General features: G+C 43.3%; 2 protein-coding genes across 5 annotated transcripts; one reads left to right on the top strand and one right to left on the bottom strand.

Annotated features, from left to right (window-relative positions):
* The first annotated feature begins 212 nt into the window (after positions 1–212).
* On the top strand, positions 213–3,787 carry LOC119651152 (26S proteasome non-ATPase regulatory subunit 1). Of its 2 annotated transcripts, none has more exons than XM_038054559.1 (2): positions 213–426; positions 495–3,787. In XM_038054559.1, exon 2 carries the CDS (start codon positions 503–505, stop codon positions 3,584–3,586), a length of 3,084 nt encoding a protein of 1,027 aa, XP_037910487.1. In that variant the 5' UTR covers positions 213–426; positions 495–502; the 3' UTR covers positions 3,587–3,787. The 2 variants fall into 2 exon arrangements, with proteins under 2 accessions (XP_037910487.1, XP_037910486.1); XM_038054558.1 differs by having other exon boundaries at positions 213–430.
* Positions 3,788–10,171: 6,384 nt separating this feature from the next.
* LOC119653066 (histone RNA hairpin-binding protein) lies at positions 10,172–12,204 on the bottom strand. Of its 3 annotated transcripts, none has more exons than XM_038057544.1 (5): positions 11,843–12,204; positions 11,321–11,434; positions 11,094–11,265; positions 10,709–11,036; positions 10,172–10,642 (listed from the first exon to the last, which is right to left on the bottom strand). In XM_038057544.1, exons 2-5 carry the CDS (start codon positions 11,432–11,434, stop codon positions 10,432–10,434), a joined length of 825 nt encoding a protein of 274 aa, XP_037913472.1. In that variant the 5' UTR covers positions 11,843–12,204; the 3' UTR covers positions 10,172–10,431. The 3 variants fall into 3 exon arrangements, with proteins under 3 accessions (XP_037913472.1, XP_037913473.1, XP_037913474.1); XM_038057545.1 differs by having other exon boundaries at positions 11,988–12,204; XM_038057546.1 differs by having other exon boundaries at positions 11,999–12,204.
* Positions 12,205–14,388: the final 2,184 nt, after the last annotated feature.

The following is a 14,388-nucleotide window of genomic DNA, read 5'->3' as shown; positions in this document are numbered from 1 at the left end:
AGTCTATAAGCTATAAGCGAATATTTATTTGGATATATCACTGTTCACTGAGTCTTTCAACTATCTAAACAAATTTTGCGAAATTGATTATTCGTTTTCAAATCACTTTGCGCCATATATCTCCTTCAATCTCCATTAAAATTTCCCATGCGTCACGTTCAAATTCCCCACCATCTGCCATTGACAAAACTTCAAAGTTACATATCATAAAGAAGAAGAAACAATATTGGGTGATGTTGCAGATTTAAGTAACTTTTTAAGCGACAAAAGAACTATATTCCTGTGTAAATTTCAAAAAGAAAATCCAAAGAAAATAATTACAGTGAAAGTGAAATCTACTTGTGACCCGTTCAAATACCTAAACGTGTCGGAGCTTTTCAATTTCCGTCGGTTTTTGCCTTGTTACCGATTGTGTTTATAAAGACAGTAGGTAACCTCTTTCTCCAGTTGGGTAGCCTTTGGTTAAAATTCTAACAAAAGTTCTCATATTTTAGACATAAACATGGCAACGTTAACGTCAGCGGCTGGCATTATATCGCTCCTTGACGAGCCAATGCCTGAATTGAAAGTTTTCGCTCTACAAAAACTCGATTGTATTGTCGATGAATTTTGGCCGGAAATTTCGGAATCCATTGAAAAAATCGAAATGCTTCATGAAGATCGACAGTTTCCTGAGAGCAAACTAGCAGGAATTGTTGCATCGAAGGTGTTTTACCATTTGGGATCGTTTGAGGATGCTCTCACGTACGCGTTGGGGGCCGGCGACTTATTCAATGTGAACTCACGGGACGAATACACGGAAACGATAATTGCAAAGTGTATTGACTTCTACATCCAGCAGAGAATTGCTTTGATTGAGAATCCAAAAGATGCGAAACCCGTGGACGCGCGGCTTGAGGCGATTGTAAACAGAATGCTCCAGAGGTGCTTGGATGACGGCCAGTTCCGCCAAGCTTTGGGCATTGCGCTGGAGACCCGGCGAATGGACATCTTTGAGGCTTCGATCCTCAAATCGGACGATGTGAATGCTATGCTTGCATATGCTTTCAATGTCACAATGTCGCTCATCCAAAATCGTGCTTTTCGTAATGAAGTTTTGAGGAGCTTGGTGGGACTCTACCGCGGACTCAGTGTCCCTGACTACGTGAATATGTGCCAGTGTTTAATCTTTCTTGAAGATCCTCTAGCCGTGGCTGAAGTTCTCGACAAATTGACAAGGTCGTCTGTGGAGCGCAACAACCTCATGGCTTACCAAATTGCCTTTGATTTGTACGAGTCAGCGACGCAGCAATTCCTCGCACAAGTATTGCAGGCGTTGAAAGCAACGGCGCCAATTCCTGCAGCCCTGCCCAGCACATTCAAACCACAAGGAACCAACGAGTCAAAGAGTGATGACGAAAAGGCGAAAGCCGCCGAAACAGAGGACGCAGAAGGCGATGCCAAAATTGAACGATCAATCGACTCATTGAACGATTCGGAGAAAGTCCATCAGAAGAACATCGAGAAACTCATTTCGATTCTATCAGGAGAAGTTTCTATAGACCTGCAACTCCAGTTCTTGATCAGAAGCAATCATGCCGACCTTCAAATCCTGCGCGCTACGAAAGAAGCTGTTCGTGTTTCCATTTGCCACACAGCAACAGTCATAGCCAATGCGTTCATGCACAGCGGAACAACGAGCGATCAATTTCTACGTGATAACTTAGATTGGCTGGCGCGGGCAACGAATTGGGCGAAGCTGACAGCAACAGCGTCCCTCGGAGTGATTCATCGGGGACACGAGTCCGATTCCTTAGCTTTAATGCAAAGTTATTTACCGAAGGAAGCTGGTCCCAGTTCGGGTTACTCGGAAGGCGGCGGCCTGTACGCTTTGGGTCTTATTCATGCGAATCATGGAGCCAATATCATTGACTATTTGTTGCAGCAATTGAAAGACGCTCAGAACGAGAATGTTCGGCATGGAGGTTGCTTGGGTTTGGGATTGGCGGCAATGGGAACTCACCGACAAGATCTCTATGAACAACTGAAATTTAATTTATATCAGGATGACGCCGTGACTGGCGAAGCGGCTGGTATCGCAATGGGAATGGTCATGCTAGGATCTAAGAACGCGCAAGCTATCGAGGATATGGTTTCGTATGCTCAGGAAACTCAGCACGAGAAAATTTTGCGAGGTTTAGCGGTCGGTATTTCGTTGACTATGTATTCACGACTGGAGGAAGCAGATCCCTTAGTCACAAGCCTATCAACAGACAAGGATCCAGTTCTGCGCCGCTCCGGAATGTATACATTGGCAATGGCATACGGTGGAACTGGAAGTAACAAAGCTATTCGAAAACTACTCCATGTTGCTGTCTCTGATGTGAACGATGATGTTCGACGAGCTGCAGTGACAGCAATAGGATTTATCCTCTTCCGTACACCTGAACAATGTCCATCTGTGGTGTCTTTGTTAGCTGAGTCATACAATCCACACGTCCGTTACGGTGCTGCAATGGCGCTGGGTATTGCATGTGCTGGGACAGGTCTCCGTGAAGCTATATCTCTTCTGGAGCCAATGGTTAAGTTCGATCCAGTGAATTTCGTACGTCAAGGAGCCCTTATTGCGTCTGCGATGATTTTGATCCAACACACCGATCAGACTTGCCCGAAGACCACATTCTTCCGACAACTGTACTCCGAAGTCATCACAAACAAACACGAAGATGTTATGGCCAAATACGGTGCAATCCTGGCACAAGGAATCATTGATGCAGGCGGCCGCAACGTTACGTTAAGTCTACAGTCCCGAACTGGTCACACAAACCTTCAAGCCGTCGTGGGGATGTTAGTGTTCACCCAATATTGGTACTGGTTCCCACTGGCTCATTGTCTTTCTTTGGCATTCACCCCGACTTGCATAATTGGCTTGAACTCAGACCTGAAAATGCCAAAGATGGAATTGAAATCAGCAGCAAAACCATCATTGTATGCCTATCCTGCTCCTCTTGAAGAGAAAAAGTCAGAAGAACGTGAAAAAGTCGCCACTGCTGTCCTTTCGATCGCAGCCCGTCAAAAACGTCGAGAGACAGCCGATAAGAAGGAGGAGGAGAAAATGGACGTAGACGAGGATGTAAAGGAAGCCCTGAGTGACACAAAAGACGAAAAGTCGCCCACAAAGAAGGAAGAAGAAAAGAAAGAGGATAAAGACTCGAAAGAATCTAAAGAATCTAAACCAGCGAAAGATGACAAAAAGAAAGACGAACCCAAGGACAAAGAAAAGAAAAAAGATGAAGATTCAAAGGAAAGCACTGCCTCATCATCCACTTCGAAAGACCAGCCGCCCGCACGAAAAGAACCCGAACCAAATTTCGAAATTCTTCAGAACCCCGCCCGTGTGATGCGTCAACAATTGAAGGTGCTGAGTGTAGCCGATGGGCAGCACTATGTGCCGTTGAAGGATGTCGCAATCGGAGGTATTATCGTGATGCATCACGTCGGACAGTCGGAACAGGAACTGGTGGAGCCAGTTGCTGCCTACGGACCGAAAAATGAAGATGTGAAAGAACCCGAAGCGCCTGAACCTTTTGAATATATCGAAGATTAGAAAGTAGGGGGTTATTGTAATTCTTATTTTTTTAATCGTATTCAAGGATGTGAGTTGAGAGTTTCTATCTCGGATGGTGATTGATTGATAGAATCAGGCATACGAACGAGATTTCAAGTGCGCAATGAAAATCGTTAATTGGCATAATTTAACGACGCTGTCTAGTTATTTCTAAATATTAAATTCGATTTTTCCTGTGAAGTAATCGTGTTTCTATCATGTGTCCTTCTAGAAAACATGTTGATATCAAATGCTGTTGGACATTAGGACATTTTCAGTGCATTTTTCTAGGACCTCCATTTTTTGCCGCATTCGCAAGTTTTGATAACCTATATAACAGGACTTTCAGGCGATGAAGTTCAAATACAGCTTAACGGATGCATAATTGCACTGCTTGCCAGCTATTTAAAAGTATCGACCATATGCATCGCGAACCGATTCCTTTAAACTTGGCTACTATGCGATTTTCCAGAAATGGTGTCAGCTTATTATGAAAGATTTGTATTAGCTTGAATTCATCTTTATCGGGAAAAAGCCTTTGGGCATCGAAAGTTAACAAAGAAATGCAAACATCTATTAAAGTTCTTCAGTCTTTGTCCCATTCGTTAGAAAGGCTGACTTGTCTGGATCGTCTAATTTCTCTTGCTGGCAAGCTTATTCCGAACGAAATCGAGAGGCTTTCAAATTATGGCCTAGTGTGGAGGGGATCGCTTTTTTCGGAAAGCCTGTGCCGTTTTCCACCGACTTAAATGTTCAGAAAGATTTTTTTCTAACGTGTTATCATTAGCGTGAATGACATGACCATACAATTGAATGTGATTTATCGGTAGCTCCTCAAGGACAGATGCGCAGCCATGTCGGTGGCGAATATCCTCATTACGGACGTGGTCATAGCGAGTTACAGGACTCAATTAGTGGGGTATCTTTGTATTTAAAACGGCAAGGTGCGGTTGGTTGCTTTCATAACTATTCGGTATTCGGAAGTTTGAGCTTTGCACAAATGACGCCTTAGTGTATTTTGGATTTAAGGCTTTCGCTAATACGTCGATTGCAAATAACATTCACTATGGAGTACCACTTCATTATATTCGATCCACCAGCTGTTTTGTGAAATAACAAAGCACGGTGTGCATTGCAGTGAGTGCCGGATGCCTGGCGTGACAAGAATGAACGAGAGGACGCTTTCTTAGTGACCACCAACGGAGACGTGGAGCGGTTTTGATGTATGATTTTCGGGAGGCGGTAGAAAAGTTTAATTCAGATGATGAGTTCCACTTACGTAAGTAAGTTCTTATCAGACACGATGCTTTAGGTCGAGGAGGGTAATATTTTTCCATGACCAATAGGACGCTTAGGGTATCCTCTTACTTATGATGGCGTGTCATTCCAATTCGTACTCATTTCTTCCTTCATACATCACTTCTAATTGGATCAGTCGACGGGACGCTTCAATTTGGTATTCTCAAGAAGTTTCCACTAACTGTGTAAGTGTGCGCTCCTGGCGTTTTTATGGCTTGCCAGCCAGTTATCTTAAGCCATTTTAGGTACTTTCTGCTTACCTGCGTTTGCCTGGTTGGACCTAATATTTTTCGAAGAACCTGTCGTTTAGAAGCGTCAATCGATGCGTTTCCAATATTTCTGTGATTGCACATGTTTTGACGGCTTATTCCAATGCCAAATTAAGGATCGATCGATGCTATCATAGGATTTGATGAAGTCCACAAATAGTTGGAATACATAGAGATGCAATTGGGTATGTGCACACAGAGTTAAAATGAGCGAGGACTAACTAACACCGCACGAGACGACTATTCCTTAAACCTCCTTGGTGACGAGTGTACAATTCGAAGAATTTAATATGCATTCCAGCGAAATTGAATGTACGATACCATGCATTCGATGGGACATTTTATTTCAAATACTTTGAAGACAGAATCGACGACTTCGGCAGTACCGTCAATTTATGTGCTTTCAATTTTTGTTAATGTTTTTGGCTTAGCACTCGCCATAACGTTTTAAGACGTTAATGCTACCGTGTCCGGATAGTTGAGTGGTTTGAGCACAAGGCTGTCGTACGGAAGGTCGCGGTTCAAATCTCACTGGTGGTAGTGGAATTTGTATCGTCGGATATCAGTCGACTCAGCTGTGAATGAGTACTTGAGTCAAATCAGGGTAAAAATCTCGGACGAGCGTAATGCGGACCACATTGCCTCCTACAGTGTGCTGTAGTGCGCCGTTACGGTCTTGAATGAAGTGCTCTAACACACTTCAAAGCCCTGATCCAATATGGACTGTTTTGCCAACGATTATTTTTATTAATAATGCTACCATCGATGTATAATGCAGTGTGCAATGACCCGTTAGACTAAGAGCCTTTGGTTTTTAAGATTTTGTGTCGCCATACACGCAAAAGGGGTGTTTAACGTTTTTTTACCGAATATAGCCATGTGGGATATCAAATCCAAGGTCTCGATTATTACTTTTTAAAGCTGGGCCCGGTTCTGATGTTGAATGCACAAGTGGTCATTATTTTAAGGACCCATTCTTCATCCGAAAACTATAAAAAAAATACGAATGTACCACTTATACGGTGCCGAGGCTCCGAAAACCCTTCCATACCGTACCATTTTCTTCTCACTGGGAAGGATCTCAGATTCGCAGGATTTACGGATAAGGTGTCGACCGTTGGCATTCCACACAGGGCAATTAAGAAACTTGCGACCACCTGTAAGTTTTTTCATGATGGGGATACGTTTGCGAAATAGTCATTATTTGCGTCAGCCTCCATCTTCCTGATTGGCGTAATAACAAAATGCCCTCTGCCACACCTCACACCACGCTGCACTTCCCTAGATTAGCCACGGGACCGGAGCTTAAGTGCATCATCTTCAGTTCCCTTGTTTCAACCACAGCTAGTCAACCAGATCCAATAGCAATTACTAAAATCGATTCAGTGTCTGTCTGTTTGTCTGTTACACGCACTTTTCCCAAAAACGGCTAAACCGGGCTGCTATTAGGTGAGCCCTTTTTGAGGTTTTGTGTGAAATAAAACCGAATCGATTTGATGTCTGTCTCTCTGTCTGCCACACCCGATTTATTCGGAAACGGGTGAACCGTTTGTCACAAAATTTGGTGAGAACGTCAGTGAAGTCCCGTACATATAGCAAGTGGCGCCATTTTGTGTTGAGTTTAAAGGCGGGGGAAGTACCATAACATAAGGCACAACTCTCGCAAGTTTGAAGGAAATCCAACTATTATTAACAGTTAATATTAGCTGAAACCAGTCTAGTTGCAATAAGACGGTTTCGATCGACTTAATTCATATCCGTGTCGGGTTTTGTATTAAATAGAAAAGAGCTAAATGCCATCTGCAGCCGCTTTCGGTCACGCTGCTCCGCAGGGTAGAAGGGCTGAGGCAGTATCTGATGAGATCGCCTCTACCCTGCGATCGAAACCGGCCAAGGCAAATTTTTTAATTGTATAGTTACAATTACATTCTCCATGAAAGTACATAGGATACCGATCCATTAAATAGTTTTTTTTCTTATAAAGACTGGCTTACAAATTTTACCTTCTTTTTATATACTTCCATTTTCTTATTATACTGACTCCCACTAAAGAAAGGCGGTGATTGGAAAAATCACATCATTAATATGCGAATAACTTGTTTACTTATCCGCATTGGCAACTTGGAATATAGAATTTCCGTTTTCTTGAGTTTTTGTGGACTAAAGCGGATTTATTTTTGACTAAATGTTTCATAGAGTTTGTAAATTAAATTTTGATTATTTTGTTACGTTTGTATTCACAAATAACGGAAGCTCGATTTTAGGATGCCTAAAAATGTTAGCAATTATAGAGGTATCACGTTGCTGAGTACCATCTATAAGATATTCACCGCTATCTTTCTACGCCGGATAGTCCCATACGCCCAGAACATTGGCCCATACCAAAGAGGCTTGACTCCAGGCAAATCAGCAACAGATCAGATTTGCTCTGTGTGACAAGCGATCGAAAAACTGTTGGAATATGGACACCAGTTGCACTATCTATTCATTGACTTTAAAGCTGGCTATGATAGCATAGCCAGAGTAAAACTGTACACGGCCATGAGAGAATTCGGTATCCCGACGAAATTGATGAGACTGATTAGACTGGCCCTGACCAATGTGCAAGGCCAGAGAAAAGCAGCAGGATCACTTTCAAGACCATTCGACATCAACAACGGTCTACAACAAGGGGATGCCCTATCATGCGTCCTCTTTAACCTGGCCCTCGAGAAAGTGATCCGTGATGCTGAGGTAATTGCAAGAGGTACAGTCCTCTTTAACATCAAACCGCACTGGTCAAGAGGGAAGAATAATGATAGAATTATACAACTTTGAGACCGTTGATCATTTCTCCTATCTAGGGTCGAAAACACAACCGATAACAGCTACGATGATGAAATTCGAGCACGCTTGTTGGCAGCCAACAGAGCCTATTTCAGCTTACAAAAACTGTTCCGCTCGAAACGTCTCACCATAGGGTCAAAGCTCTACTGTACAAGAGAATGATCTTACCAGTCCTAATGTATTCCTCGGAGACTCGGGTTCTTAGCAAGAAGAATTGCGAACTCTTGGCCGCGTCCGAGAGAAGAATCGTCTGAAGAATTTTTGGCCCCCTACATGAGGATGGATGATTCCATAGCTTACATAACGACGAAATCTATGAGCGATACCATGACCGTCCGGTTGTGGATAAAATCCGGCTCAATAGGTTACGGTGGGCGGGTCACTTAACCCGTATGGATGATGATGATCCAGCCCGGAAATTCTGTAGACCCTGCCTAAGATGGAGCGATGGCGTAGGTCAGGACGCCAGACTGCTGTTAGAGATATCGAATTGGTGGACCCCGGCACAAAACCGGGATGTCTGGAGTTCCTTATTAAGGCAGGCATAGACCGGATACCGGTTCTTACACCGTTGGTGATGGTGAAAAACGGCATATTCGCATTAGTTTAGATTCTCAGTGAGTAATTAATACAAAAAGTGGATCTGACATTTTTTTTTGTGAAAGTTTTAGGCTTGCTCTTATACATATCTCTTCGGGAGTTAATGTTATCTCAAATTTGGATTACCATTGCTGTGGAGAGAAGCCTCTAACCACGAAAGTTCCACATCGACTGCTTTATCCAGTTATCGCTCGACAGAAAGAGGCTATTTTTCTGTTCGGACGGTAGCTACTCTGACTAAAAACGCTTTTTTTTCCGGTAGGTCGTCGGCCAAGCCCCATGGACCGCTAATCGACGAAAGAGGCGTGGCAGTTTCATCGCCGTTTCAGTAGATCGTGTACGAAGGTTACATAAGTGCGGTTGGCCCGCTATACCCTATCAAGGGCAAACATACTTAGCGACCATATGTATACCTTGTTTAGAATTTGAATTTATTTCATTGTCTCGCTGAAAAAAAAATCCCAATTTCTCGACGTTAAGGCGGCCTAGCCCCTTAACGTCAGAATGTCCAGGCTATATTGCCGAAATCTCGCTCAACGGATTCAGTCGTAGATGAGCCCTCACATATTCAGTCCGATCTCTATTTCCTTTCACTAAGTCGCCTTTGACAAGCAGGGAATAGTTTCTAAATTCCCCACATTACAGGGGAGTTACTAGCCTGGTGGAGTTCTCATAATTGTATCCCTTTTTAACAGCAATGTTTCCCACACCTTTAAAAGTGATCCCAATAATGATTTACTTTGCGTAGTAGGCTTTGTGTTTCTTTCGATTTGCAACGCCATCAAGCTCCCATTTTCGTTCTGATTTTGCATTGCGTTCGCGATTAAAATCTCAACACTACTTGTGTTCATACTTACAATTTTCAAAATGTTAGATTTTGATTCACTTTACTATGGTTGTCCAAATTTGTCGCCCCTTTCCCGAAAGTCTGCCATTCTTAGTGATTTTTTTGTTTAGCCAGTTCTTGAAAGTAAAAAATCAGTTTGTAAACTAAAGAATATTTTCTGTTTCATTCTGCATATATCGATATTTCGGAGAGCAGATGCTCTCTCCTCAGTGCCTGCTAAACAAGGTGCTTGCTTGACACCTTATTGTCGAGAAAATATTTTCTTCTCATTGCAATACTTTTTCGGTGCAAAAGTTTGTCTTCTTGAGCATTTGATAACTACTCCTCGCCCCAAGCATAATCAACGGCTCAACAACCGGTATCCGATCTAGGCCTGCCTTAATAAGGAACTCGAGACATCCCGGTTTTGCGCCGAGGTTCACCAATTCAATATCCCTAAAAGCTGTCTGGCGTCCTGACCAATGCCATCGCTCCATCTTAGGCAGGGTCTGCCTCGTCTTCTTTTTCTACCAAAGATATTGCCCTGATAGACTTTCCGGGTGGGATCATCCTCATCAATACGGATTAAATGACCCGCCCACCGTAACCTATTGAGACGGATTTTATCCACAACCTAACGGTCCTGGTCTCGCTCATAGATTTCGTCGTTATGCAGGCTACGGAATCGTCCATCCTCATGTAGGGGACCAAAAATTCTTCGGAGGACTCTTCTCCCCAAGCAAGGTAATTAAAAAAACAAGAGCATATTCTTATCTTCCATTGTTATCATATATATTTACATGAGAAAATAGAAAAACGCAACATATTCATTCACATAGGCTTATTCGTAACGTAACTAAAACAGTCTCATGGAAACATGCGTAATAAAAGAGCAACGCCGTTCACTTTCAAGTTCGTATCCAAAATATTCTTGATACATATATTCCAATACCCTGCACTTCCTTGGTATCGGTCCCATTATTTTTATATGAAATATCAAACTTTTGGGTATAAAAACAAAATGGTCAGTTTAACCTCTCATTGCTACTCCCAGTCGCCCCTCCTGTCGATCGCTCATCGCTACTACCTCCGGCACCACCATCCGCTGCAGCATCGGCGGAAGATTCCCAAAAGTGCAACTGCTTCTTCCACACTTTTATCAGACCGTCCCATGCTCGCCGACTGTATTTTTTATATTTGTTTGGTGTGCGGGGATGGTCTTTTGTGCGTTTATCCCTAAAAATAAGGAAACAGGACTAATAAAGTTGCCGTGCTCGGTGTTATGTGGAGTAAATGACTTACTTTGGTACTTCTTGGAGGTAACGATCATAGGCTAAGGTGTTTTTTCCGTAGTCAATTTGTTTTTGTCTTCGCGCAAGGGTGCCAGGATCAGTTTCGCGTTCCTTTGTGTGATGACTGGATCCCGATGAATTTGATTTTTCGCTGATATTTCCAATGCTGTCCAGACGAGATTTCTTGTGTAAAAGGCTTTCGCGTTTCTCTGGAGATGAATTTGGGCTGCTCGATCGGCTATTGGAATTGGATGAATTGGCAGAGTAGCGTCGTTTGTATGGTGTTTTGATTTTCTCTTCTTTGACGAGTCGCTCGAACTTTGCCTCGTTGGCGCTGTCTGAGGGAATAACTTTATAAAATCTGCAGTTGTTCATTCATTCATTTCATTTCAAACCTATAAAATCTATTTCTAAATCTCGGTCATCAGTTGGCTCCCGCTTTACTTCTGTTTTGATTTCGGTTTTAATTGTTCGCGTTGGTAATTGTATGGACCCCCGAGCACTGGACTGCGTTGTTTCTGGATCTTCGACTTCTTTTTTGACTGTGATATCAATTTCTCGCTTTATCTGAAATGGAACTTATGATTTGCCGTGACTGAGAAAGGCTGCAGACTATACTTACACTTTCGAAATCATCCTCCTTATCGTCCATATCCTTCCAAATAAATGCATTCGAAGTTGTGTGATATTCATACGCAATGTCATCCACGGACATTTTGGTGTCTTCAATGGACATCTGGAAAGGAACGATTGAATGTCTGGTTCCTAGCAATGGCAGGCGATGTGGGGCTTGAGAAGTATTTTGTCCAAGAATATCATTTTTCTTTTTTTTTTTTTAATAAAATGAGACTATAGACTTAGTTTTGGGAAGATGTTCACGTTAATTTCTCCTATCATCAGAACGGGGAACCAATGCCAGACGCGAGGTCAACAGTTTCAACTTTGAGGGAGAATTACGACAACTCCACATCGTTTGAAGCCATGATAGATTAAGAATATGAATAGCCGCGAATTGATAAATCTCGAGTGGTTATAAGAAAAGCCTCAACAATAAAATAAATAAATAAATTAAGAACTCCCCTTTCCCCAGGCGGCTCGAATTAAAATGGCGATTCCAATTGTAAATTTTTGTCTCTGAACTTACGTAACTCCAGCTAAAAGGATGTTAGAATCTGCTTTCAGCCCGGAAAATGCGTCAGCGAAACCGGGAAACTAATCACACAAAACAAGACCTAATCGTCCCAACAAGACGACACATTAGACCCCACAAAACACTCACGAGTTGGTACCTTCACGCGACCTTTCCAATTCGTGTCCACTTGGAATAAAATCTAAGAAAGTCCTCACGGTGCAATTAACGCGTGTTTCTAATGGTCTATTAAAAGCGAAATTAGGCGCTAGAAAATAGATTTAAAATACGCGGATCAGAAAACCAGTAAGGTGGCAATTGGCCCAACCAAAATTCTAACTGTTTGCGCGCGATTTTGGCACTCCGCGTCAGGCAGCACAGTAATGTGTCAAAGTTGTTTTGATTGTTTACTGTGGCAGGTCGTTTGGTTAGAGACTGGGCAGTAGATGGCAGGGCATCTCACCGGAAGTCATGCAATATGTCCGGTCAATCAAATAAACATCGACGACTCTGGGGGTAGAAAACAATTTGCCCAGCTCTTCTATTACACGGGTAGAATACTTTCGGCATAATGTGCTACCTCTAACAATGTGTGGCTGTCATCATCTTCTAGCAATGTATTTCCGTTTACTCCAGGGTTTTTCGAGAAGCTTATGTTCCGCCTTTATTTTTTAACGCTTTATGTGAAACAAAACTTTATTAAAATCAACTCAATGTCATAATTTTTATCCACTAAAACCACACCGACCCCTCCCATGCCCCGTGTTACATCACGGAGTGGAGTCAGCTCACTCACGCTTTTCTTGTCTCCTCTAGCTTTCGCAATTTGTTCTGGATAGATGCGATCAGGGAGTTGATTGTATGCCAATACTTCTCATGTGGTAGCATTTTTCACGCTACATTTTCTGATACCAGCGTTTCTCTGGGTTCATCCACAAACCTTGGACAATGGAAGAATACGTGCTCTGGGTCCTCTGGAAGTCCAGTTTAAACCTGTACAAGTGGTAGGGATATCCTCCTCGCCGTGTATCCAACGAACTTTCCCAAGACGCTTGCCTCCCCTCCGCTCCGACAGCCTTTGTTTGCGATTCAGGGGAGATTGGCTTCGCACTGTATATGTTCGCCATATCACTTACCAAAATGATAATAGGCATAATTTCCGAGATGCCGGAAGCTGCATCACCTGAGACTGTCCCCTCACACCCTCAGCTCTATCCTTCGGTAGACTGCAGTTACTTTATGAGCGTGTAGAACAAAATCGAGCTCATCACCCTGGCTATGGACCATTTAACATAGAAATGTGCCGTAGCAATCTTAGTTTGGCATCATCCCTGCCAAGGCCATACTTGCATTGGATACTTTGTTGTGAACAAATTACCAACCTCTCTATTCAACCTTTAACAATACTGATCACTTCGCATGAGTGTAAATCAGCGTCGTTACTTTCGGTCACGTTGCTCCCAGGGCAGAGATGAGGCAGCGTCTGATGAGTTGCCTTTGCACTGGAAACCGTCAGTCAACTTTTTTGGAAAACTCGAGTGTATAAATCAAAAAAGAGGAGTCCGTGGAACACAAGAGAGGAACTAAGTTGCTTCCCAAGTGGTCCGGTCCGTCATCAAGTGGATGCAGACTCAGGACTCCCAGCATCCTCAACAGCAGTTATCTATTATAGATTACCCGCTCTGGCATTTTCCTCACAGTATCCAGAAAACATATGCGTTCGTAGGAGGATGGTTCACCTGAAGGTTCACCAGCTATAGGCATACTGCAGGAAATATCCCCTAGGACGTAGATCTTTCTAACAACTTGGCGAACATGTCCGGTCTGAATTTCACGGCAAGCTTAAGGGCCTTATTCGGTACTCTGTCCAGGCCCGGGGCTTGACTGTCGCCTATTCTATCATAGATCTCCACTTGGGAGCTGATGGTGCCCCTCTTTTGCTTCTTGTCCCAAGAAAATTTTCAACTAGAGGGTACGGCACATAATCTGTGAAGATAAACGGCCTCTGAATCGTGCCACCAGGATTCTATAGGCGCTACCCCACGAGTTTGCATAGGCCTCCAATCAGAGCTCCTTAAACCATCCCTCTTGCTACGCTGAGTGGTCAGTTTGAGGGATTTGCGGTATTCGTTATATGCGTGCCGTTTTTGCACCTGTTCGATCGTACCTACCACTCTCTAAGCTTTTCGTCTGGCGCGGTTGCAGTCTGATGGAAGCGCGGGGGGGGGTGTATTGTGTTAGATAGAGAGCTATTTCTGTAGAGGCACCCACTTTATTAGGTTGTCATAACCAAACCTCTATGAAGATCTGCTCATGCAAAGCTTTTGCAGACAGCCTGACAGCCTGACAGGGTAAGGTACCCTGTGGTTCCGATCATAGTCCAAAGAGGATTGCCTGTTGATCACTGTGGGTATAGTTCTCGCTGACGCACCAGGATATATAATGTACCAGTGCAGCGCTGACAAAAGTTAGGTCTACGATTGAGGCAGAGGCAGACTGTTCCTTCCGAAAGGTGTTTGCAACACATTTGTTGGTCAGAACTATATCCAAAGCCTCCTGCA

Source organism: Hermetia illucens, chromosome 3, assembly GCF_905115235.1.
Source record: "Hermetia illucens chromosome 3, iHerIll2.2.curated.20191125, whole genome shotgun sequence".
In the NCBI taxonomy this organism is placed as follows: domain Eukaryota; kingdom Metazoa; phylum Arthropoda; class Insecta; order Diptera; family Stratiomyidae; genus Hermetia; species Hermetia illucens.
This window is presented reverse-complemented; position numbering and strand designations above follow the sequence as displayed.